Genomic DNA, 24678 nt, shown 5'->3' on the forward strand with positions numbered 1-24678 from the left:
TTAAGGGACAGTACTTAGAAATAAGATTTTGAGCTCTTTCGTTAGATATATATATATATATATATATATATATATATATACGAATTCTGAAAGAAAAAAAATTGGATGCATCTCCTAATATTTTAGTGACATGAGTAAAATCTTCAAAACCTAGAATTGGTTACGAGTCTACATTATAAAGTTTTAAAGAAAAAAAATTTTAATAAAAATGACAGGGGGAGCTTCTCAGGAACCTACAAGCACAAACACACTCTTACTTGTGGGATGAGCTTCTCAGAGTACTCTCCCAATCAAAAGATCCACATTTTAGGTTTTGCAGATTGTGGGATGAGCACAGGCGGTGTAGATATATATATATCATTTAGCAACATATATATATATATATATATAGCTCGTACCCTGTGAATTTGTTTCTTTTAATAAAGATAATACTATAAATATAATATTTTTGTTCCTAATTTGTTTGATTTTCAATTTTTTGTTTAAATATAATATAATATAGTGTAATTTGGGTTAAAATAAAAAGAGGTGACTAAAAGGATTTCACACTACACTAGAGATAAATAAATTTTACCAAAAAGAATTAGAGATGAATAAAAAGGTTCGCTGAAATGATATAGAAATGAATAAAAAGGTTCGTTGAAATGATATATCCTTTATTATTTTTATTATCTGAACCCAAGTATTGTTCCGTAAACGTAAGAAATATGGACTCGTTCAAATAATATATATATTAATTTTATTGTATCTGTTAATTTAATAATATCATCATATAATTATCTAAAACTTTTTTATATGGCATCATTATCCATATTCCAATGTACGTCAGGGTAGCTGTTTGTAGAATAAGTAAAAAACGCTCATAACAGCTCACAGAAAGCTGGGTAGCTGTTTGTAGAAAAGGAGCGATTTACCCTTCTTACTATTCTTCTCTATGCAGTGGTATTTCAACTTAAATTGCAGGAGGATTTTAAATAGTAGATCATCCTACAGAAACGAATTGATCAGATGAATTTTAACAACACAAAGACCAGCTGAATTTATCTTCATAGTCTCCGAAAAAAAAACATAACTTTTATCTGATGCAGAATGGTATTTATTTGTGGACAAAGATAAAGGGGGCACAGGATCCGTTAGGATTTAACTTAAAAGACTTTGACCCATCCCTCAAAAACCAAGTCAACAGATACAAGAATTACGAAAGTTGGATAATCTCTCTGACCATCACGCGATTTGTGTAGAAAATCCACCCACCTCCTTGTGAGTGAGGCTAAGTGAAGGAAAACTCCCATTGTTTAGTTTCTGATGCCTGAAAACAAAACCCCAATTACTATAGCTACGATTGAAAAAGCAAGAGATTCAAAAATTTAGCTAGAGGAAGAGATTTAGGTTCATACTTCTTAATACATCATACCTATCTCAAATCATATATGGCTGTCCACAACTGATAAGATTGAATCACCTGCTGATTTTATTGTAATAAACGAATCTCCCCCAATATGTTTCCTATTTCGATTATTTACAATTGATCAGAAATCGGCGTATAACCATATGTGAGTTCAAACAATTTTAACAAATCAACAACAGAAAGAACAGATTTATTTACCTGGAACCATTCCAATCTTGCATCGTGGAAATGAAAACGATATGGACAGGCAATGATCGATGCTTCTCTCTACATGATTACCTTCTGAATTAATCTATTATTTTTTTTTGTTGACATGGAAGAATCAGATAAAGAACTTCAAATATCTCAGATTTGAGAAAATCAGAATGTCAAAGATGATAAGAGAAAATAAAAATTGACGTTTCTTTTTCTCTACAGACAATCAGATTTAGTCGGTGGAGACAAAAAAATTAATTAATACTTAACTAATCTATATATACATTTTCAGAAACATTTATGAAAAAAATCTTCAAGTTCCAACTTATTTACAACCATGCCACTGTCTATATTAGTAAAAATCTAAGTTTGGGTTCCACGATTACAACTCAAAAATAACAAACCCAAGTCCATCCTTTTTCGAAAATTACATAACCTTTAGTTATTTTCCCCCCAATTGTTTATCTTCAAAAATTAAATAAAAAATACACAGATTTTCCTTGCCTTCCACGAGGATCTTTGAAATTTGTCTTTAAACTGCTTAATTTCCAAATATTTTCCTCCACCAATTACGCATCTCCTAAATCAATCAACCTAAACAGAATTAAATTTTAAAATATATCATATCCCATAAAGATACAATAAAAACATAACACATAATTATCTCTCTACTTACTCAGCCTCATCAAACCTTTTTGATATTGTAACAAATGTGTAGGCCGACCTAAACGGTTTCCCTATAAATAATACTCACCTAAAACGAAGATTATACACAAACAAATGTACCTGAAATTAAAATCAAGACGGATGCAGAACATATGGAGACATGCGCACCGGAAGAGAGATGATATATAAATGCATTGTTTGTCTCTATGCAGAACATGTGGAGAAATGTCGCAGATCTTCTTCGACTATATATAGAAGACTAGAAGAGCAGATAATAGAGCATCTTCTTGTATCAACTAAAGTTGTATATATTTTCATCTCCAAGTACCACTCTCAGTTTTCGAATACACCACCCCCCTCAAGGTCCATTCTTTTTTTTGTTTTCTAGTGTAGTTGGAACCAAAAAGAAATGTCAACAGAATCGTACGAAGATGCCATTAAAAGACTCGATGAGCTTCTGAGGTACACACAAACAAACACTCTCTCCCTTTCAGACGATATTCCGACTCCCACCCGCATATTAGATTTTGCAGGTTGTGAGATGATCACAGCCGTAGCTAGTCTATTCTCGTACGTACCCTGTGAATTTGGTTTTTAATATAGATAATATGGTTTTTGTCTTTTAAAATTTTGTTTTTAACATGAAATGGTCAATTCTGAAGTAAAAACGCGGATCTCGGGAACGTGGCGGCTGCAAAAATCAAGAAGTTAACAGACGAGTTAGAGGAACTTGATTCCAACAAGCTAGATGCCGTAGAGAGAACCAAATCCGGGTTCATCCATTTCAAGACAAATCATTTTGAGTACGTAAAATTTTATATTTATATACATGTATCCTCCACCTGTGTCAGTACTTATATAAACGATTGTGCTTATCAAGTTAAATGAACTTATTATGTAATGTAGTTAGTGATATGAATCAAAGGAGCATAAGACTGGTCTTTTTTTTTAATGAATTATGGATTGGTATATGTGTCTTGGTTAAATAAAAGAATTGAGTTTTTTTTGAATTTGATGTTTGCTAATTTTTGTTATTTGGTTTCATCAATTTCCAGGAAAAATCCTACTTTGTACAATGCACTTGCCAAGAGCCAGAGCCCCAAGGTTTTGGATTTTACCAATCACTTCATCTCATTTTTGAGCTTTTACTTTTCTAGATTGACTTTTCTCTAGTTGTCACAGAAAAAAAGGGTGTAAGACAGTAGAAAATGCTTTTGATTTAGCCTTGAATATGGTAACTTAATTTATAGACAAGCAAGAAAAACCCTAAAATTAGAAACGAGGATTAAGACTTGAATATTACTAAAATTAGAAACCCTCAACGTACGTAACAATTAATTAATCATGATTTATCTGGCCTTTGCTCCTTTTTATTGTACATGGTCGGTAAAAGATGCTTATTGCTTAGTAAAAAGCTGATGTGACCAAGTCTTGTGCTATCAAACCCTAAGAGGATAATGTTGCATAATATATCAGGTGGAGAACATTCTGGTGATTGGTCACAGCTGATGTGGTGGAATAAAGGGACTCATGGCCATTGAAGATGATACAGCTCCCACTAAGACGTATTTATCTCTAATGCTTATTTAAGAAACCATGAGTTTCTTGGCGACTAGTTCACTAACTTTTATTGAAATTCTTGAAATGGCAGGGACTTCATCGAAAACTGGATCCAGATTTGTGCACCGGCCAAAAACAGGATCAAGCAGGAATGTAAAGACCTAAGCTTTGAAGATCAGTGCACCAACTGCGAGAAGGTACTTAACTAAGAGTCGAAGACAAGATACAATCTTAGCTCTGTTTTTCAACTTTTTAAGTAATTAAATTGAGATTGTCTCTTCTGTGTGAGCAGGAAGCCGTGAACGTGTCCTTGGGGAATCTCTTGTCTTACCCATTCGTGAGAGAAAGAGTGGTGAAGAACAAACTTGCCATAAGAGGAGCTCACTACGATTTCGTGAAAGGAACATTTGATCTCTGGGAACTCGACTTCAAGACCATCCCTGTCTTTGCCTTGTCTTAAAAAATTCCTCCTCAATCTTTTCTCTATGTTTCTTCCAAGTGTGTTCTCCTAATCTTTTTGTAACTTCATCTTTGCTACTTCTGTTTCAAAATAAATGAATAAGGCTTCTAAAGAGCACTCTTTTATTTCCATCCTCATTGATACATAGAGAATATAACACTTTTGACACTTTCTTAGCTTATACACATAGATAAGGCTACACTTAAGCTGACCCTTCAAGAAATGGGATAAACAACGACCTTCCCTGTGGCATGGTTCGTTTCTAAGTATGTAAAAGCTTCAGCAACGCGTGAGAATGGGAACGGTCCTTTGGGATCAACCACAGGCTTCACCTTCCCACTCTCAATGTATGGGTTTAGTTTCTTCAAAACTTCACCGTTAGATGTCACAACAAATCTAAAACCAGGCGGCGTGACAGCTCCGGTCAAGGCCACAACTTTCCCTCCTTCCTTAATCACCTTCACTGCCTTATCACACATCCCTTTAGACAACACAAAATATTATCTAATCAAAAAACGTTTTGTTCCAAGAAATTAGATATGTGTTGATTAATGGTGTTCTATTTTGTTTGTTTACCAATGGCGTCAAAAACAACATCGTACTTGTCAGGCAAGTCTTCTATGTTCTCCTTTGTGTAATCAATAGCTAAATCAGCACCTAAGCTTTTCACTAGCTCCAGCTTCCCTGTACTCGCTGTTGCAGCCACTTTCGAAGCTCCATACACATGCTTAGCCAACTGTATCGAATACGAATATGAGAGATCAATCAACAACCATCAAACCTTTGATTCTTACATCACAAGTAAACCAATAATGTTAACCTGAATCACAAGGCTCCCTACTCCTCCGGCACCATTAAGAACAAGAATAGACTTCCCGGCGGAGAACTCAGTCCTAACAAGACCTTCATCGGCGGTTTCTATCGCCAAAGGAAGCCCCGCGGCTTGCACGAAATCGATGTTTTTAGGTTTTAGCCCTAATAACTTCTCTTCCACGGCCGTGTATTCTGCTAAAGAACCAAATTGCTTAGGACCTTCTAATGCTTTCTCGCTCACGTCTCCGTATACTTCGTCGCCTTCTTTGAAATCTTTCACCGCACTCCCAACCTTCACCACTACTCCGGAAACGTCGTATCCCGGAACAGTCTGCTCCGACGAAAGATTCAGATGTTAAAGATTCCTAAAACCTTCAAAAAGAGAGAGAGATGGATTTGAATTTGAACTTACCGGAAGAGGCGAATCAGTGGCTTTAAATTTCCCTTGCCGTCGCTTAGCGTCAACGGGATTAAGAGCCGCGGCAACAACCTTAATCAGAACCTGATCTTCGCTAATCTCCGGCACAGCAATGTTACTCTCAAGCTTCAGAACATCAACTCCGCCGTACTCACCGTACACCCACGCCTTCATCTCTTTCGGAACCGACGCATCCGCCGCGACATTGACCTCCGCTGAAGTGCTCTGAGAGCTCGCCACCGAGATTTTCAAGAACTTCTTGCTGACTGTTTGCACGCAGGATCCGAATCTAACTCCGTTGAATCGGATAACCGGAGTCTTTATTGTGAGAGAACAACGATGAAGAAGAGGCGTCGCACGGCGGAGCACGGGAGTTGTTGTGGCGGTGGTAGTAGCAAGCGCAGTGTTCATTGTTTTTTTCAGTGTGCCACTAGATTTTTTTGTCTAAAACGGCTTATCTCTTTCGCTTTCCTCTGTTTTTAAAACACTCTGTTTCGTGTCTTTCTTTGATTGGTCGCTATATTTTCTGTGGTTGTCGTTTTAATCTTACAAAGAGAAAACTTTTCACGTTGTTGGAGCTGATTTGTGTGAATGTTTCATATCTTCTGGAACAATCTACACTAATGGGCCTAAATTTTAATAAGTGTTTATGATAGGCCCAACAGAAGACAGTATCATTCATCTAGGCACGATGAGATAGAACCACCATAGAAACCGCGCACAACGAAGCACGATCTGTACACGTGCCAAATTCTGATTGGATCATTGCTCGAGCTTATAGATCCACCGTTCATTTTCCCCAGAAAGCTTTCTCTCCGAGCTCGACTGTTTTTTAAGAAAACGTCAATATCAGATCTTTCGATCGTCTCCGCCTTCGATTATCCAAAAGTTAAGCTCCGAATATAAATAAAAAAACCCTAATTATATCATAGTACATTGAGGTTTCCTAGGTTATGTCCGGATTTTAAGACTTTTAGCTTTGATTCACTGTTTTGTTGTAAAATTATTGCATGTACCGTCTGAATTCGATGTTCTCTTTGTTTCTTTTGTTTTTAAGCGTATCAACAACCAAAATTTTGAAACTTTTTGTCCTTGTTAAAGATTATATGGTATGTTAATGAAATGTAGGCTAATTGGGTTTCAGAAACGTTTGGTATCCACTGCTCTTATGTGCTTTTCAATGTTTTAATCTGGCGGAAGTGGTCTCCTTTTACCAGTAAATGTGTGAAATTTGTGTTGTTGTTATGGTATGATGATGATGATCAAAAGCTAATTGAATTTAGACAGTTTTGGTATATATGAGAATGTGCCTTCATTGATCTGTTTTTTTAACTTTTGTGGCCTGTTTGCTTAATTTATGATCTAAATCTTGTAACTTGATCATTTGGATTTTGGTTAAAAAGTCATGGTATTGTGATTTTGCAGGCTCTCTTGTTGTTATTGGAAAAATGGCAGATACCACCACCAAAGCCGGGTTGAAAAAGCCAGTTTTCACAAAGGTTGACCAGCTGCGTCCTGGTACTAGTGGACACAATGTCACCGTGAAGATCGTTAGCACCAAGATGGTGTTACAGAAAGGTCGTGCTGATGGTCCTCAGGCTCGCCAGTTGCGCATTTCTGAATGCATCCTTGGAGACGAGACAGGAGTTGTCGTCTTTACCGCAAGAAATGACCAAGGTACTTACTTCTTTCAATCAATCAGTCAATGAAAAAGTATATAGAGACCTTCAAAACTTTGTTAGAATATAATTTTGACATGTTATCTTTGATTTGGTTATGTGTGTAGTGGACCTAATGAAAGAGGGATCCACTGTAACTCTACGCAATGCCAAAATCGACATGTATAAAGGATCAATGAGGCTAGCTGTAGACAAGTGGGGTCGTGTTGAAGTCACAGAGCCTGCAAGCTTCAAAGTGAAAGAAGACACCAACATGTCTCTTATCGAGTATGAGCTCGTCAACGTCGTTGAATAAGAGTGACACAATCCTTCGAAACACTAGAGAAAAGCCTCAATAATAAACCAGTCAATCGTAACCGTTAATGTTGGCATCAAGAGAGAGTGAAACATGATATTCCTGCACTAAGGATATGTAAGAGTGATGGCTCTAAAAGTGAATGCAGAGCTTTGGCTTTAGGTTACGACTTTTGTGACACCTTTTGTTTTGTAATGTCACCATAACTGTTAAGGCTTTTGGGCTAACATTGTTACTTTCTTTAACCTTTTGCCTCGTATGCATATTCCTATTGAAGAAAACAGAAACTGCAAGTCTCTCTCTATACACTATAGATCAACACCCATAATGATTTCTTTCCATTTTGGGTAGAAGTTAAACCAAAATGCAACTAGATATGGGCGGAATCACTTCGTCAATGATTGTGGAGAAGAAATGTTGCTGAAGTGATGGCCTGATGGGACTTCGATCGTGTAAGAGCGTCAGCATTGCATCATGACTGATGGCTTTTTGGTTTCCTTTCTCTTTTTAATTTGTTTATTGTCTCACGTATTGGTATGAAACTTGATATAAAGAAATGGACAATAATATGGATACTCATACTCATATAGAGTTAGTAAAGAAAAAGTTTCTGCCAGCAAAAAGTAATGTATCTTTCCATGAGTGTTAACTGGTTAAGTGGGGATGTTTAGTGCGTTTAATTCTTTTAGAGTTGTTTCCTTATCCTCTTCCTAATCAAAAAATTTGATACGAGAAATTTTGGATTAATACTTACGTTATTCAGAGATATTAATGGAGAAATCTTGACATGCATTTTGATTTTTTAAATATAGAACCGGTATAGGGAATTGTAATTGTGATTTTAATACATTACTTTTTTGCTGGCAGAAACATTTTCTTTACTATCCAAATTTAAATCCACATAACGTATGACATATTGAAATTAAGTTGGTGAATATCGAGTAACACATTGTTTTCTTTCCAAGTGTTAGACTAAAGTGTGTTCTATATCGATGAGTAAATGCGTGGACCACTTAAGGTGCATTGAACACTATAATTTTTTTACTTTTTAGAAAATTGGACATTGAAGGCTCACCTTAACGTGTGAATTATTATATGAATTGTGTTGCGGTGAAAATATTTTCGAGTTGAGTCCATTGGAGAGTAAAATCCTAGAATAGTAAAAGAGATAGTGTAACCTCGAAGAAGAGGTGTGTTGTTTTTCGAAAAATTTCAGTAAATATATCACAATATTTTGTTAAAAACCAGAGTGAAAAAAAAAAAAAAATGGCTTCAAGTTACACCGAGTAAGAAAGGTTAGTTTAACATTGTCTACGGATGTGTTATTGTTTGTCACCAATCACCATCGGTAGGATAAATGTTGTTGACAAATCTGAAACAAAAAAACTGTAAGTCAATATTTTTCTTCTAATCCATGCCTTAATTATCCACATTAAACATTGGTTTGAAGTTGAAGTTTTTATATATATATACACACTGTGACACACACAATTGCATCGACAACCCACCAACATTTACTCTGCCCCAATCGAATGTTTCCTCTGTCTCTCTCTAAACAAAAAATGCTCAAACGATTTGGTTTTCTTCTACCCTTCTTGTCGTGTCTCTTCTTCCATGTAAGTCAAACTCAAATTGTCCGATTTCTCTAAAACTGATGATTCGGTTCAAGCTTTTATTGAATCTATTTCCGTTTTCATTTTTTTTTGATCATTTGAACAATCTTGGTAACTTCCACAATGCAGGTAGTTACGGCCGGAGGAGAACAGTTAAGTAACGGCGGTTTTTCGCCGGAGACGAATCCGTTCACGCCAAAAGCTTCTTTAGTACGTTACTGGAACAAACAGATCCAAAACCAATCACCAGGCTCAGCCTTTCTCCTCTCTAAAGCTTCACCACTAACCGCCGTAGCCTCCGCTACTTTTGCCAAACTCGCCTCCCAAAACTCGCTTCCCGATCGCCTCCCTGACTTCTGCTCCGCCGCTAACCTCTTCTGTTTCCCCGATTTGGGCCCGACCCTCGAGAAACACAGCAACGACGTTAAGTTCTCTGTTTACGACCAACGAAACTTCACCAACTACGGCACGACTCGCCCCGGTGGTGCAGACTCGTTCGAGAAATATTCACAAAACGGCAACGTAGTAACCGACTCTTTCCGGCGATACAGCCGCGACGCCGCCGGTCACGACGATTCGTTCACAGGCTACGCCGATAACAGCAACGTCGTCGATGAAAACTTCAAATCCTACGGGACATCAGCCACCGGCGGCTCCGGCGAGTTTAAAGCCTATCAATCCGGAGTCAACAATCCGACGAGTCGTTTCACGGCGTATTCCGACGACGGAAACGGCCGTGCTCAGACGTTCAAGACCTACACTCACGAAGGCAACGCCGGACCGGGTCAATCTTTCACTAGTTACGGCAAAAACGGTAACGGAGCTCCGAACGAGTTCTCCTCTTACGGCGTCTCCTCCAATGTAATCGGATCGGATTTCTCCAACTACGGCGAAAACGCCAACGCAGCTAATGACACTTTTAAAGGCTACGGCGGCGACGGCAATGTTCCTCGGAATAACTTCAAAAGCTACGGTGCCTCAGGGAACGCTGCAGTTGACACATTCTTGAATTATAGAGACAAGGCTAACGTAGGGGACGATACGTTCTCGTCGTATGCCAAGAACTCTAACTCAGAAAAGGTTGGTTTCGTGAACTACGGTAAATCTTTTAACCCCGGTTCGGAATCATTCACCGGTTACGGTAAAGGAGCTGAGGGAAACAAGATTGATTTCAAGACATATACAAAGAACTCAACGTTCAAGGATTACGCCAAAACCGGAGTCGAGTTCGCGAGATACAACCAGAGTAAACTCCGCGACGGTAAAACCGTGAATAAGTGGGTTGAGCCTGGCAAGTTCTTTAGAGAATCGATGCTTAAAGAAGGTATGTTGATTTGGATGCCTGACATTAAGGATAAAATGCCGAAAAGGTCGTTTCTTCCCCGTAGCATTGTCTCGAAACTACCGTTTTCCACATCGAAAATAGCGGAAATCAAACGTCTTTTCCACGCTAGGGATAACTCGACGATGGAAGGGATCATTACTGATGCGGTAACTGAATGCGAGAGATTGCCTACGGTCGGTGAGACGAAGCGATGTGTCGGATCAGCGGAGGATATGATCGATTTTGCTACATCGGTGCTAGGTCGAAGTGTGGTAGTCCGAACGACAGAGAGTGTAGCTGGATCGAAACAGAAAGTTATGATTGGGAATGTCAAAGGAATCAACGGTGGAAATGTGACAAAGTCAGTGTCTTGTCATCAGAGTTTGTATCCTTACTTACTCTATTACTGTCACTCTGTGCCTAAAGTCCGAGTCTACGAATCGGATCTTTTAGATCCCAAGAGTAAAGCAAAGATCAACCATGGTATTGCTATATGTCACATGGACACTTCAGCTTGGGGTGCGAGCCATGGAGCTTTCGTGTCGCTTGGCTCCAAGCCGGGTCTGATCGAGGTCTGCCATTGGATCTTTGAGAATGATATGAATTGGGCCATCGCCGATTAATTACCATGTCGTAGCAAAATGAATAATGAAATGTTATTTTTTTTTGTATCTTTATATTTCTGTACTGTAACGATACAAACTCGTTCTGTTCCTCCGACTCTGTTAAATAAATGAATTTTTACCTAAGCAATTGAACTTATAGGAGTTATAAGTTAGGTAATAATCAATTCGTGTGGATAACTTAAACAAAGCAAAATCATATACTAATAACAAATGATTACATTTGTGATATTAATAAGTTGTTATTCTAGATGATTGGTTAGAAAGAGGACCACCCAAATTTAAAATTTTATAATTAACAATTATATATAAAAACATCGAATACAAGCAGAGAGAACTAAAAACAACACAATAACGATAAAAAAGGGTGGAGTCACGAGCCGGGGGTTGTTTAAAAGGGACAATGCAACTCTCTTATTGAAACTTTATGAATGTAAAACATCCAAACATGAAACATATTTTGTTATGCATTTGGAATTTGTTGGAATGATTAATGAGTCGACGACATTCACATGTCATTTTATCTTTCATGATATCATTGCTTGGTTTAGCAAGCATCTGATATTTTAGTTCGTCACAAATACTTACTAGTCGGTAAACCGCATATATAAGCGACGCCACATCTTAACCCTAAGAAATCAGGATACATTTCATATCAGTTCTACAGAGAATCAGTCCCGTCCAACCGATCATATCATCCTAGTTACGTTGAACTGGTTTGATGTTTCTTTGTCTGGAAGTGTAAGACTGACCTTTACTGAAACACAGTTCCAACATTCAGGGAAATGTTATTGATACGAGAATATCTCAATGAAGTAAAGGAGAAGTTATGTAATGGAATATGGGGAAGACCAAACCTTAATTTAATGAAGATTGACTCAACTATCACTTATTCGTGAGATTGTTTTTGGGGACAACCAACAAGTTATGTAGGCCTATAAAGGACATGTAGCTTAGTGACTAGCAAGGTCCTCCTCTCCTAGTTTGACTTGTTGTCATTTACATCATTTTTGTATTTGTTACTTTTTTAGTAATAGATGTGACTGCATTTTTACGATGATGGGTAAAAAGAACTAATATGAATGCTCAATGCTCGTCGCAGTAACTGATAAAATGTTTTTTTTACTGGTTTAACTGGTGAACATGTTAGAGTGAAAAACAAATCGTCTCAATCTCATTAAAACTAGCATTTATCATAGCAGCAAGGATTAACTTAACCAGCCGATAGTGATATGTACTAAAATTTCGTAAACATCTCCCATATGCAACATAATTTCACTAATCAGGTTTGCAAATATGGAATCTAAGAGCAAGAGCAAAATATAAGCTGCCATACATGATGTTATCGTATGGTCAAAAACTTTAAGCTCATAAAAAGACCAACCAAATATATAGCATAAGTACCATTGCGAATAAGAGAATACCATCCAAAAGCAAAGAAATATTTAAAACTCAAAAATATTAGTATCCAAGTGAAAGACAACCGACTCCTCCTACCTTCACCGGTTCCATCTGATCACCCCGCATGCTTGCTAGTCGCATATATTTCAAGATTGCACCCGGGAGTAAAGCTCTGTCCCCATATGCTCATGCGCCAGGTCTCCTTCCCAGGTGAATACCCAAAGGGTTGAAAGGGTTTTCTATTCGAGGGTTGCTTTTTTTTTGGGGAATTCTTCCTCTTACTAGGATAATGAGTCCTTTCCGTCGCCCCCAAAAATCAGCAAATCTACACTTCCAACCAACCTCATCTGCTAATGCCCAAAAGAAATCCTTAGCTTCTTCCAAGCATTTCTGTTTCCACAAATCATCGTCTGATGCCAGATACCGCATCTCTGTACAAACACAAGCCATCTTCCCAATACTCACACCAGGAAGCAACTCTAGTATCTTCCGCTTTAGCTTTGTTGGTAACTGCATCAAACATGGTGGAGGTTCCAAGCCAACCTTATCACAAAGATCAGTCAACAACGGTATAACAAGATCATCTTTCACCATTCTCCAGAACACAAGCACGTCACGGTAGTCGATGGAAGAGCTTTCTTTCTCAAACTTCAAAGTATCCAAAACCAAATTGATAACGTGCGCAAACCTACACTTATCAACATATGTCATGCGCACAAAGCTACGCTTATCAAGATAAGTCATGCGCACACGCTCACGAGACCCACTTATAGTTCCATAAACTACAACTTTAGGGCCTATGTTGTAATACTGCAAAGTAACAGACTCGAGTGAATTGTTATCCTTACGGCTAATAAGCTCAGATAGAGAATACCTAAGAGATACAGAGAGTAACTTCTTTGAAACGCTAAACTTATCATCAGAGTCATGATCTAAGAGCAAGAATCCAGATTCTAACATAACAGCATGAACTGACAAAACCAAAAACGTCAGTCGACTGTCATTACCAGATTTCTCAAGCAGTGTCTTTCTTAAAAAGGATGGTACAGTACTTAACCTTTTGCTTACAGGAGCCGGAGCCATTTCAACATCCATCGGCTCTGAACCTTTCACTTGATCTTGGGTTTTTTCATCTCCCAAATTCCAATTCGAAGACTCCCCAACATGAAGCGATGCAATAAAAGCAGACTGATCGATAGTGTAGTAGATACGGTCACCGGACGTTACGCCAAGAGAACGGAGCGTATACTCCGGCGAACGCGCGAGGAGCTCTTCTTTGCGGTTAAGCGACAGATGAACGGAAAAAGGCGCCGTGGGATTGATATGTCGCCGGAGGTTGTTGAGAGTTGCTGTATCGGCCAGTTCAAGGTTTAGGGTTTCTCTCGTCTTGTGTTGTTTTTAACCGTAGCTTCATTCTCGGACTCTGTTATGATCTTCTCCGTTGATGACATATTAAAACTACAAAATGTTTCTGTTATATATATAGAGAAAAATGCGCTTACTTATTTGTGGGTGGCGATAGTTTAGGCCTAACAATGACAAATCAAACTATATGGGATTATTTGGTGGATACTTTTATTTTATACCATCATTCTCATTCTCATTCTCATATCTATAAGCTATACCATAATCTTAAACCGAAGAAACCAGGATCTGTCTCAAGTTGGTTCGGCCAGAATCAGTCCAATCATAAACATACTAGTTTCGGTGAACATAACATGTTTCTTTGTCTGAAAGTGTAAGACTGACTGACTTTTTTACTGAAACGCATTTCTAGTATTCAGGAGTTTTATCAGAATGTTATTAATACGAAAATATCTCAAATGAAGTAAAAGAGATGTGATGTAAACATGTCCATATGCACATCACAATCGGCTTGCAAATATGAAATGTCAGAGATAATAGCAAAATATAAGAAGCCATTTTATCATTACTTATACATCTGGTGGTTACAGAAAGAAAAAAAAACATAACTCATAAAAGAGCAACCGAAGCATAAACATGGAAAAAGAAGATTTAAAAGCAAAGACACTTTATAAGGATCAAACATACTAGTTTCCTCCCCCATTTATTTGCTGATATCGGAAAAGCCATATACAATACACCTACTTTCCTCATACCTTCAACAGACTCACAAGTTCCATTTTCTCACCCGGGATGTTTGCTAGCTAGTTGAGTCCCCCAAAGTTGCATCCGGGAGTAAACCGCTGACCCCATGTTCGTCCGCCAAACCCACGTGCTGGTAGTCCCGGGTGAATACCAATGGATCCATACATGCGATCCCCATTAAACCATGTGAAAGGAGGGTCTCCAATGATCCGAGGGAATCGCATAGTGCTTCTTCCCGTGGAAACATCCCTTCTTGGAAACAGTTTATGCCTCCAAAAATCAGCAAATCTTACCTTCCAGTTAACCAAATCACCCTCTCCTGTCCCAACAACATTCTTAGCTTCTTCCAAGCATTTCTGTTTCCACAAGTCATTGTCTGAAGCCAGATACCGCATCTCAGTACAAAGGCAACCCATCTTCGCAAGACTCACACCAGGAAGCAACTCTAGTATCTTCAGCTTTAGCTCTGTTGGCAAGCGCATCAAGCATGGTGGAGGTTCCAAGCCAGCTTTATCGCAGATACCAATCAACAACGGGATAACAAGACCATCTTTTACCATTCTCCAGAACATGAACACTTGACGGTAGATCCTCGAAGAGCCTTCTTTGTCAGACTTCAAAGTATCCATAACCATATCAATAACAGGCACAAACCTACGCTTATCAAGATTCACGTGAACTCCCCCACTACTAGACCCACCTACAGTTCCGTAAACTACAACCCAATGGCCTAAGTTCTGAAACTTCAAAGTAACGGACTCGATTGTATTGGCATCCTTAGACTTAATTATCTCAGGTAGAGTATACTTTAGTGATACCGTAAGTAACTTCTCTGAAAAGCTAAACTTATCAGACCCTGAATCGAACAGCACGAACCCAGATTCTAACATAACCGCATGAACTGAGGAAGCCAAAGTAGTCAATTCACTGGTATCACCAGATTTCTCAAGCAATATATTTCTCAAGAAGAATGGTTCACTTAACCTTTTGCTTTCAGCGGCAGCGAGCTCCATGTCATCAAGCTGCTCCACATCCATCGGCTCTGGACTCTCTATACCCGTCTTGGATCCTTCTGCTGGATCTTCTACGGTAGAATTGGGATTAGGTTTAATTTGATCTTGAACCTCTGCGAACCCAATACCCATCGAATCGTGAACAGCCGCCGCCTGATTACTTTCCGATCCCGATTCCAAATTCGAAGACTCCCCAACCTCTTCAACCGATGCGACAAAAGCAGATTGATCGATAGAGTAGTAGATAAGGTCACCGGATGTTACACCAAGAGATCGGAGCGTATCCTCCGGCGAAGACGCGAGGAGCTCGTCTTTACGATTAAGCGAAAGATGAACGGAGGAAGGCGCCGTGGGATTGATACGTCGTCGGAGATCGTGGAGAGTTCCTGTATCGGCCAATTCAAGTTTTAGGGTTTCTCTCGTCTCGTGAAGTCTCAACCGTAGCTTCATCCTTCGGACTCTGTTATGATGAACTCTGTGATCTTCTTCTTCTTCTTCGACAAGAAAAGAGATAAGAAAGGCTGAGGCCGTTACGAGTTATGTGTCGTCTTTGGGCCTATAATTTTTTATTTGGGCTTTTAGTGGGTAACATACCAACCAACCCGATCCGATTAGAGATACAGTATTGTTTTTCGTTTGTAGGTGCAAATGTAAATTAGGAGGATTTTCTACATTGAAAAGTTGAGAAATATATACCAAAAGGTCCAAAAGTTAACAATTAAAGTCCAACTTCTGTTGAAGTTTGGCCAGCATACATTTCACTTTTAAACTGTCTGAACTACTAGTATAATATCTGTAGAGTTTTGGAGGTCTTTCATTAGTGTGTCGTTGTGTTTTAAGTGGCTTAAAAGGGGTACAAGTACAAGTACAAGCTTTCCATGAATTATTTTAAGTTCTTTGTTTGGTTAATTAACCAATGAAAGAATCAAGGTTAACTTAACTTTGAGTCCAAATAAATATTTGTTTCTTTGGAAGCACATTCATCAATCACGACAAGATCTCATAATCAAAGATCAAGTGGTCATTATCCTTGAAAAAAAATACAAAATTTCATATCTTTAAAGATAATATATAAATGAATAATAACTTTTATAAATTTTGAATAATAGTAATAAATATGAGGAATAATAGCTAGGGACATTTTTTCATGAGTATTTTTTTGTTCATTACAAATAGCAACTACTTTGAAAAATGGATCATAAACACTAACTACACGACTTACCTGCCATTTTTCAAAAATGAGGTGGCGAATCCCACCCACATAGACTAGACAAACAAAATTTAACACATTTAAACAATATCTTTGCAGATTTTTGACTGATACTAATAACGAAATTAAATGTTTTAAATATAGTTGACTAATAGAAAAATTAGATTTGGTAGATTAGCCGAAAACATATGGTTTAATTTGATCAGTGTACCTTGGCATATAAAGGATGCTTTTGGTCTTTACACTCTCCGTCAAGTTTTATTTACACCTCCACATCCGGTGACTGGTTTTTTTCCTAAAGTAAAGGTGTCTACAACATTTCAAGTAATTGCTCTCTTCTGGACTTGTGGTCTTGGTTTTCCTTTGATTTATCAACATTTGGTGATGATATATGTGAAAGCATTGAGTTAGAAATTAGGACATGTGAGAAATCAACTGAGGATATATGAGAAAGCATGTATTTGTCTAATGTGTCGATTTGATTCTGGCAGCCATTTGTCCCATATAAACAAAATTTTACATTTGCGATATATAGAAAAAGTACATCAACTTTGGTCTAGTTGATTGGTTCCAACTTCCAAATTCCAACTATAAGTTATGTTTTTGGATGTCTTTCATTAGTATGTCGTTGTGTTTTACAAGTACATATACGCTTTCCATGAATTATTTTAGTTCTTCGTTTGGCTAAATTAACCAATGAAATAATCAAAGTACATAGAATAACTAAACTTTGAGTCCAAATAAGTACTCTGTTTCTTAGGCGGCCCATTCATCAATCACGACAAGATCTGATGACCAAAGAACAAATGGTAAGTAACTATCCTTGAAAAAAATACAAAATTTCATATCTTTAAGGATAATAAATAAATAAATGATAAATAATTCCTAAAATTTTTGAAGAATGGTAATAAATATGAGAAATAATAGCTGGGATTTTTTTTTTCATTACAAATAGTAACTGTATTTTGAAAAAATGGATCATAAACTATATGATGTATCTACCATTCTTTAAAAATGAGGTGGCGAATCCACCCACATAGACTAGACAAACACAATTTAACACATTCAAACAATATATTTGCAGATTTTTTACTAAATACTAATCACAAAATTAAATATTTTAAATATAGTTGACTAATACAAAAAAATTAGATATGGTAGATTAGCCGAAAACAAATGGTTAATTTGGTACTGAGAATTTTAGTGCACCCTCTCAAACACCAGTCAACTCAGATGCAAAAGCCAAAAAGATAAGCCAGAATCTATCTATATATTTGTCAAACCCATTGGTAATTAAGAGAGTAGCCTAATCATGATTAGCGTGCGCAGCGGCGTTTATATATATAACACAACAAGAAGATCCCTCCAGATTAAATATTGTAATTATACAATTTACGAATACTAAAATACACTCAATACAAAAAGACCCACCACCAAATTCGACCGTTGCTCACAACGTTCCAATAAAAAATCCCCAATTTCTTCTTCTTCTTCTTCTTCTTTATTCAAACAAAGTTGCAATTTTTATTTTTTTCCATCTTTGCGATCTAAACCCATTTCTTGAATTTCTCATCTGAATCACAAAGTCTCGATCTTGAATCCTCGGGGGAAAAAAAAATGGCGGCTTTAGCACCAGGGATCCTTCAAAAGCTAATCGACGGTATGAAAACCGGAGTTAAACCGACCGGAGAACACAGAAGCTCGTTATTACAGGTCACAGATATCGTCCCAATCGATCTTGACGAGAAGAATCTATTACCCAAACAAGGCTTCTTCATTAAAGTCTCTGATTCTTCTCATTCGATCTACGTTAGCCTTCCTTCTGATCAAGACGATGTGGTTCTAAGCAACAAGATGCAGTTGGGTCAGTTTATATACGTTGATCGGCTCGATCCAGGGACACCTGTTCCGGTTATGAAAGGTGCTAGGCCGATTCCTGGACGGCATCCTCTGCTTGGTACACCTGAGCCGTTGATGAGTACGAGAGGAAAAGGTGAGAAAGAGTCTGGTACGAGACCGAGGAGAGGTTCTTGGGGACAGAACGGTGACGTTTCGTCTCCGTTTGTGTTAAAGCCTGCTCCTTTGGATTTTGATCAGTGTACCCCGGCGAAACATAGGCTTGGTAATGGGAGATTCACGGCGGCGTCTCCGGTTGTTATGACGAGAGGGAGATCACCTGGTGGAGTTAGGTGCTCTTATGGTGGAGGGCTTTTGTCGAAAATGTCGGATTTGAAAGGAGAGAGTCCTGCTGCGATGATGAGGAAGAGCTGTGTTGTTCCTCCGACTTCGAAGTTTCCGAGAAGCAGAAGTGTTTGCGATAGAGAGATGTTGGCCAAGAACTCTGTTTCTTCTGTTCTTGTTACTTCTTTTTATTCCTCTGTAGGTACATTTTGCTCTGTTTGACTGTGTCTCTATTGGCTTTAAGCGTTAAGGGTTTTTGTTGAGAGGGTTTTTAAATCTTGATTTTGCAGGCAAAGAAAAGCGATTCACCTCCTCCGAGTATGCGTACTAGGAGAACAACAGCAGCTGCTATGGTAGAAGATGTAAGAGATGCTCCAAAATCTACCTTGAAGATGGTTTCTCCAAAGTATAAGTTGGAAAAACCAGAGAAGGGTTTGAGTCTACCAGGAAGACTTAGCACACTGAGCAAGGTTTGCATCAAATTTGAATGATACAGTCTTTTAGGAATGTTTTGGTGATAAATGATAATACTAAGAGATGTCTTTGTATCTGTGAACAGGAAGCTATGCAGCAGCGAGAGACGGCTCAGAAGATAGCTCTTCAAGCATTGAGAGAAGCTACAACCATAGAAACAGTCGTTCGTCATCTCAAGTATACATCTGAATGTTACGTCTTTTTCATAGTATGGTTTATGTGTGTTTTGAGTCTGAACTGTGAATCTTTTTTTGGGACTAAACAGGACATTTGCAAATCTAAGCAAATCAGCAAAAGCTGATTGTCCAGCTGTATGCTTCGACAAGTTCTTGGAGTTTCACAGCCAGATAGCTGAAACCATGAACGAAATCGCGTCAATTGAAGCAGCTGCTTCATCTGCTACTACTACTGAGAACAAATCTGAGAATGGATCGTCAGTGATCCTACACGAAATCCAGCATAACTCTAATGATCATGAGAAAACCACAGCAAAGAGAAGAATTGTCTTGAAGCAGCAGCAGCAAAGTAACAAGCAACTGAGATCACACGATGAGAACAAGAACCCTGCAGCTCCTTCTTCTTCTTCCGGATTAGGAAACACGGCGAGGTTGGTTAAAGAGATAGAGAAAGAAGCTGCAAACTGGTTCATGGAGTTTATAGAAAAGGCTTTGGAGAAAGGGATGAAGAAGTGTAGAGGCTCAGGTGATGCAGATGTCAAGAAAGTTCCACAGTCTTTGATTCTCAGAGTTGTAAACTGGGTGGAAGCAGAACAGTCTGCTGATAACACGAGACGACCAGTTCATCCAAAAGCATCACATATCACTAGAAAGCTCAGAATCAAACTGAAGAATCCTTGAACCATATGCGCGATATCAAGTTTTTTTTATGTTGTTCCCACTTCTCTACTCCTACTGTGAAAAGGCTTTTAGTTTCCATTGCTTACTTATAGAGAGATTCATGGATTCTATTGTTATTAGTCAGGTTCATATACACATCAATGAAACTAATAAGTGTATGTTTTTCTCAATCACACATTTTCATGTAGTTTTATTTGCATAACGTGTAGAAGATAAATTACTCTCAAAATGTTGAAAACCTAGAGGCAGTACAATTCCAGGTTTCCCAAAGCAAAAGTGCAAATCAATTAAGGACGAGATACTTGGTTGGGTTTAGAGCCAGGCCGGATTCTTAAGGGCAGTGACAACAGCCTTGACTTGCAAGTAGTTGCTAAGACTGTAAAGACCCTTCTCTCTTCCAATGCCACTCATCTTGTACCCTCCAAATGGAATTGTGGCATCAAGTACATCAAAACAGTTAATCCAAACGGTTCCAACCCTGAGCGCTCGCATCAGTCGGTTTGCTGTGTCCAGATTCTGTGTGAACACTCCTGAAGCTAAACCATACCTTGAGTTGTTTGCCCTTGCAATCACCTCATCAAGATCCCTAAGAGACATTAAAAGCCATCAGTAAAGTAAAGTCTAAATCAGAAAACGTTTGATTTAGCATTAGATTCTTACTTGAACTTCAGTATGGTTTGAACTGGCCCGAATATCTCGTCTGTAGCTATGAGCATGTCGTCCTGCCAAGTTTAATATGGTCCATATAACTCTATTATCGCAAGAAACTATGATGGGGCGGCAATTGAGTTTTGTTTCAGGGTAATATTCTGTTTACTTACTTTAACGTCTGAGAAGACTGTTGGTTGGATGTAGTAACCCTTGGAACCAAGCCGGTCACCTCCAGTTTGTAATGTGGCTCCAGCCTCAACTCCATGTTTGATGTACTTCAGGATTTTCTTGAATTGTTCTGAGTCAACCTGTTATTTTGTTTTTTTCCAAAACAAGTTTAGGAATTTTGAAATGCTGTTCTGTTTTTCCTTTAAGAACGTTGTTACGGTTTCTAAATGTTGTTCTGAGTACCTGAGGACCTTGCTCAATGCCTGACTTGAAGGGATCTCCAACAGCGCGATTGGCTGCACGAGCTTTAGCTTTCTCTACAAACTCATCGTACACGCGTTCATGTACAAATGTACGCGAGCCAGCACAGCAGCATTGTCCCTACAATTTAAGCAGAACAGCTTGTACTTTATAAAAAAAGGGATGAATTCTTAAGACTCTAAATACATGGAAAACATATAAATCATACATTGAGGTGTTTCAAGTGATGTTACCTGGTTAAAGAACAAAGCGAAATGTGCAAGCTCAACGGCCTGATCCACATCAGCATCTTCACATACAATGAATGGTGACTTGCCTCCTAGCTCAAGAGTCACTGCCTTAAGGTTGCTTTTTGAAGCCAACTCAAGAATAATCTTACCAACGTCAGTAGACCCGGTGAACGCAACCTGTAGAGTGCTTAAGATAAAACAACTGCAGAACGAGGTGAAATAAGAAGAAGTTTTAAAGGTTTGTCTTCTAAACCTTATCAATGTCCATGTGACTAGCTATGGCTGCACCTGCTGTAGTACCAAATCCAGAAACTATGTTTACAACTCCTTCAGGAAGTCCAGCCTGGCATAAATTCAGTTACTTAAGCAAACATAACATATGTAATAGCTTCAATGAAAGCCTAAAGCCTATAAGATACAAAGCCTATAAGTTGTCAAGTGTCGAGGCAGATGATAGCAAACACAAGAGCACATTGTTACCTCATGAAGTAGTCGTCCAACAAGAAGAGCAGATAGAGGAGTTTGCTCAGCAGTCTTGAGAACAAGGGTGTTTCCACAAGCTAAAGCTGGTCCAAGTTTCCAAGAAAGCATGAGAAGAGGGAAGTTCCATGGGATGATCTGTCCAGCAACTCCTATGGGCTCATGCAAGGTCTGCACATGGTGTGGACCATCAGCTGGAACTGTCATTCCATGGATCTTGTCTGCCCAACCTGAGAAACTCATCGAAAGAGAAAGCACAAATTTTACGAAGATGGATATAATGAGTCAAAAATCTTATGGGTACACAATAAAATGCATCAGTGGTTTCACTCACCAGCATAGTACCGGAACACCCTAGCAAGCATTGGCACTTCAATTTTAGCAGATTGTTCAAAAGGTTTCCCACAATCCCAAGTCTCAAGAGCAGCAATCTCATCATTATGTTTCTCGATCAAATCAGCGAAACGAAACAGTATCCTTGATCTCTCCTGAAGAAATCAATTAACCAAAGCTGAGAGAACATTTCTTTTTTTTTTGGTCACCAACTGAAAGAACATTTCCAAACACACAAATACAACAAACACAAAGAAGTTGTTTTTTTTTTTTTTACATAAGCTGTCATTCTAGGCCATGGTCCTTCATCAAAAGCCTTGCGTGCAGCTGCAACAGCACGGTTCACGTCTTCTGCGTCACCTTCAGCCACCTGAGCAATCACTTCACCATTCCTTGGATCCAGAGTAGGGAAAGTTTTTCCTGTCAAATTTAAACAAGTAATAAAAAGTCTCAGTATTTGTTACAAGCTTTAAGATATTGACAAAGTGCTAAAAAAAACATTTCTTACCAGAGGCTGCATCAACAAATCTTCCATTGATTAAGAGCTGTGTGTGTTCAACTTTCACAGGTGGAGTAATAGTGTTTTCAAGAGCAGCAGCGAAGTTACTGTATCTCTGTACTCCTCTGTTCATACCTGATGAAGAAACCAAAACAAAACAAAACAAAGAATTAATCGATTTCGATCCGATAGAGACCACGATCATCAAATCCATCAAGAAGTAACCAAATATCAACATACAATGAGCGATCTGCTAAATAACAAAGTTGATACAGAATCCAAAAAAAACTTGGAGATCATCATCAGATCGAAGAGAGAAAAATGTAAAAAATCAATAAAGTAAGATTACGATCTCGATCGTTGTATTGAGCATCACATTATGAACAGAGCCACAGAGTCCGATCGGAGCTAAGAAGAGATCATTTTACAAAAATGGATCATATCAGCCATATCAGATATATTACCTCTAAGAGATAACAGAGAAGGCGAGGAGGATATGAAGGAGCGAGCGAGCAACGAAGAAACTTTTCTTGACGCCATGGCTTACTTTTGTTTCTTCTTCTCTACGGTGTAATGTTCTTCCAGACGATGATGCTCTCTCTTGTAATTTTGGTGAGCTCTTTTTGTAGGCTACACACGGAGTAATGATTTCACATTTAACCTATGTTGCATGGAAACGGAAACGGATACGCGGAAACGAAACGTTTCGGAAACGGGAAACGGATTTTTTCAAAAATTAAGTAATGAAAACGTGTAGAAAACGTATATACATATATATATATAGATATATAGATATATAAAGAGATAATAAATCCCCAAATATAAAAATCATATTAAAAAAATCTGAAACAACACAAATTCAAAACATAAATATTAAAATAGTTTAATAAAAGTAAAACTGTAAAAAAAATAAACATTCAAAATCATTTTTTTTTTACCAACATCACCATATATTTAGGGATTTTAACTTTTAAGCTACTAATTATCTTATATTTTGTTATCATTATATGTATCATGAATTTTTATATTTTTAATTTATTTATTTATTAAATTTTGAAATTATAAAATAGAGTTTCCGTCGTGTTTCCAAAACGGAAACGGAGTTTCCATCGTGTTTCCAAACATAGATTTTTAGGAATCGTGTTTCTGTGACTTGTTTCCAAGTTTTCGTTTCTGAAACGTTTCGAAAACAGAAAACATACCTCAAAAAGAGTTTCCATGCAACATAGCATTTAACAAACATAGAAATAAACCAATTTAAGATAGATAGCACTGCATTTTTCCACGTGTGTGTATGGGGACATGTCGACGCCATTGTCAAATCATATACTTACTATAATATTTATATTTCTACACTAAAAAAGTATATAGATATCATAATATATATTTTTGGCATAGATATTTTTCAAACTATGTAAAAGAAGTGTGTTACTACTTCTCCCAATATTTTTGAGGGGATGATGGATGGATTTGAGTGGTTCACCTACCACACTTTAAAAAAAAAAGAGTGATTATTTATTTTTTAGTTATATATATCGTTAATATCATTAGGGTGGTCCACATTCCACAATGTGTGTTGACAAACTAAAGATTAAAGAGGATAACTTTGGTAATTATGAGATTATGTTTCTAATCTCGCTAGTATATTGTTTTATCTGTTTGAGTCATTCATAATCATTCTTATACGACTCACATAGTCCAATTTAACGAATAGTTTAAGAATACCACATGCATGTAATTAATATAGGCGGGGGGGG

The 24678-nt window shown here is 37.9% G+C and overlaps 8 protein-coding genes and 2 long non-coding RNA genes across 11 annotated transcripts; 5 read left to right on the forward strand and 5 right to left on the reverse strand.

Annotated features, from left to right (window-relative positions):
• LOC104776494 lies at window positions 986-1829 on the reverse strand. Its single transcript, XR_766128.2, has 3 exons — window positions 1607-1829; window positions 1415-1506; window positions 986-1309 (listed from the first exon to the last, which is right to left on the reverse strand). It is a non-coding gene; the product is annotated as an uncharacterized LOC104776494 (long non-coding RNA).
• On the forward strand, window positions 2665-3442 carry LOC104776496 (beta carbonic anhydrase 3-like). Its single transcript, XM_019239913.1, has 3 exons — window positions 2665-2731; window positions 2932-3072; window positions 3325-3442. The coding sequence occupies exons 1-3, from the start codon at window positions 2679-2681 to the stop codon at window positions 3440-3442; spliced, it is 312 nt and encodes a 103-aa protein (XP_019095458.1). The 5' UTR covers window positions 2665-2678.
• LOC109124990 lies at window positions 3756-4477 on the forward strand. The gene is made up of 2 exons (XR_002037501.1): window positions 3756-4026; window positions 4122-4477. It is a non-coding gene; the product is annotated as an uncharacterized LOC109124990 (long non-coding RNA).
• On the reverse strand, window positions 4389-6050 carry LOC104776495 (quinone oxidoreductase-like protein At1g23740, chloroplastic). The gene is made up of 4 exons (XM_010500577.2): window positions 5515-6050; window positions 5110-5433; window positions 4866-5025; window positions 4389-4770 (listed from the first exon to the last, which is right to left on the reverse strand). Exons 1-4 carry the CDS (start codon window positions 5929-5931, stop codon window positions 4505-4507), a joined length of 1167 nt encoding a protein of 388 aa, XP_010498879.1. The 5' UTR covers window positions 5932-6050; the 3' UTR covers window positions 4389-4504.
• LOC104776497 (uncharacterized protein At4g28440-like) lies at window positions 6225-7739 on the forward strand. Of its 2 annotated transcripts, none has more exons than XM_010500579.2 (3): window positions 6225-6409; window positions 6946-7197; window positions 7307-7739. In XM_010500579.2, the coding sequence occupies exons 2-3, from the start codon at window positions 6969-6971 to the stop codon at window positions 7492-7494; spliced, it is 417 nt and encodes a 138-aa protein (XP_010498881.1). In that variant the 5' UTR covers window positions 6225-6409; window positions 6946-6968; the 3' UTR covers window positions 7495-7739. The 2 variants fall into 2 exon arrangements, with proteins under 2 accessions (XP_010498881.1, XP_010498882.1); XM_010500580.2 differs by lacking the exon at window positions 6225-6409 and adding an exon at window positions 6423-6470.
• LOC104776498 (polygalacturonase 1 beta-like protein 1) lies at window positions 9008-11144 on the forward strand. Its single transcript, XM_010500581.1, has 2 exons — window positions 9008-9110; window positions 9237-11144. The coding sequence occupies exons 1-2, from the start codon at window positions 9027-9029 to the stop codon at window positions 11052-11054; spliced, it is 1902 nt and encodes a 633-aa protein (XP_010498883.1). The 5' UTR covers window positions 9008-9026; the 3' UTR covers window positions 11055-11144.
• On the reverse strand, window positions 12642-14599 carry LOC104778839 (putative F-box protein At1g23770). Its single transcript, XM_010503262.1, has 2 exons — window positions 14576-14599; window positions 12642-13841 (listed from the first exon to the last, which is right to left on the reverse strand). Exons 1-2 carry the CDS (start codon window positions 14597-14599, stop codon window positions 12642-12644), a joined length of 1224 nt encoding a protein of 407 aa, XP_010501564.1.
• LOC104776499 (F-box protein SKIP22-like) lies at window positions 14296-15655 on the reverse strand (the record flags this gene model as incomplete). Its single annotated transcript, XM_010500582.2, is given in 1 exon segment — window positions 14296-15655. A coding segment is annotated over 1 exon segment (1032 nt), but the record flags the coding sequence as incomplete, so codon positions are not given.
• On the forward strand, window positions 18176-20323 carry LOC104776501. Its single transcript, XM_010500584.2, has 4 exons — window positions 18176-19166; window positions 19259-19438; window positions 19528-19619; window positions 19708-20323. The coding sequence occupies exons 1-4, from the start codon at window positions 18405-18407 to the stop codon at window positions 20297-20299; spliced, it is 1626 nt and encodes a 541-aa protein (XP_010498886.1). The 5' UTR covers window positions 18176-18404; the 3' UTR covers window positions 20300-20323.
• On the reverse strand, window positions 20441-23540 carry LOC104776500 (aldehyde dehydrogenase family 2 member B7, mitochondrial-like). Its single transcript, XM_010500583.1, has 11 exons — window positions 23386-23540; window positions 22931-23056; window positions 22700-22842; window positions 22424-22577; window positions 22090-22319; window positions 21863-21952; window positions 21613-21786; window positions 21362-21499; window positions 21121-21258; window positions 20960-21021; window positions 20441-20885 (listed from the first exon to the last, which is right to left on the reverse strand). The coding sequence occupies exons 1-11, from the start codon at window positions 23459-23461 to the stop codon at window positions 20612-20614; spliced, it is 1605 nt and encodes a 534-aa protein (XP_010498885.1). The 5' UTR covers window positions 23462-23540; the 3' UTR covers window positions 20441-20611.

This window comes from Camelina sativa, chromosome 3, assembly GCF_000633955.1.
Source record: "Camelina sativa cultivar DH55 chromosome 3, Cs, whole genome shotgun sequence".
Lineage (NCBI taxonomy): Eukaryota > Viridiplantae > Streptophyta > Magnoliopsida > Brassicales > Brassicaceae > Camelina > Camelina sativa.

Bases quoted from the DNA above. Each gene is read 5' to 3' on its own strand.
- LOC104776497 (XM_010500579.2), top strand. From the start codon at position 6,969: ATGGCAGATACCACCACCAAAGCCGGGTTGAAAAAGCCAGTTTTCACA. The intron at 7,198-7,306 runs GTACTTACTTCT...TTATGTGTGTAG, and splicing joins TACCGCAAGAAATGACCAAG to TGGACCTAATGAAAGAGGGA.
- LOC104776498 (XM_010500581.1), top strand. From the start codon at position 9,027: ATGTTTCCTCTGTCTCTCTCTAAACAAAAAATGCTCAAACGATTTGGT. The intron at 9,111-9,236 runs GTAAGTCAAACT...TCCACAATGCAG, and splicing joins TGTCGTGTCTCTTCTTCCAT to GTAGTTACGGCCGGAGGAGA.
- LOC104776496 (XM_019239913.1), top strand. From the start codon at position 2,679: ATGTCAACAGAATCGTACGAAGATGCCATTAAAAGACTCGATGAGCTT. The intron at 2,732-2,931 runs GTACACACAAAC...TCAATTCTGAAG, and splicing joins AGACTCGATGAGCTTCTGAG to TAAAAACGCGGATCTCGGGA. The intron at 3,073-3,324 runs GTACGTAAAATT...ATCAATTTCCAG, and splicing joins TTCAAGACAAATCATTTTGA to GAAAAATCCTACTTTGTACA.
- LOC104776501 (XM_010500584.2), top strand. From the start codon at position 18,405: ATGGCGGCTTTAGCACCAGGGATCCTTCAAAAGCTAATCGACGGTATG. The intron at 19,167-19,258 runs GTAGGTACATTT...TTGATTTTGCAG, and splicing joins TTACTTCTTTTTATTCCTCT to GCAAAGAAAAGCGATTCACC. The intron at 19,620-19,707 runs GTATACATCTGA...GGGACTAAACAG, and splicing joins ACAGTCGTTCGTCATCTCAA to GACATTTGCAAATCTAAGCA.
- LOC104776495 (XM_010500577.2), bottom strand. From the start codon at position 5,931: ATGAACACTGCGCTTGCTACTACCACCGCCACAACAACTCCCGTGCTC. The intron at 5,434-5,514 runs GTAAGTTCAAAT...TCGTCGGAGCAG, and splicing joins CCACTGATTCGCCTCTTCCG to ACTGTTCCGGGATACGACGT. The intron at 4,771-4,865 runs GTAAACAAACAA...TGTTGTCTAAAG, and splicing joins TGTTGTTTTTGACGCCATTG to GGATGTGTGATAAGGCAGTG.
- LOC104778839 (XM_010503262.1), bottom strand. From the start codon at position 14,599: ATGGAACTTGTGAGTCTGTTGAAG. The intron at 13,842-14,575 runs GTATGAGGAAAG...AAACAACACAAG, and splicing joins AACTTGTGAGTCTGTTGAAG to ACGAGAGAAACCCTAAACCT.
- LOC104776500 (XM_010500583.1), bottom strand. From the start codon at position 23,461: ATGGCGTCAAGAAAAGTTTCTTCGTTGCTCGCTCGCTCCTTCATATCC. The intron at 21,259-21,361 runs GTACTCAGAACA...ACAAAATAACAG, and splicing joins GCATTGAGCAAGGTCCTCAG to GTTGACTCAGAACAATTCAA. The intron at 21,022-21,120 runs GTAAGTAAACAG...TAAACTTGGCAG, and splicing joins CAGTCTTCTCAGACGTTAAA to GACGACATGCTCATAGCTAC.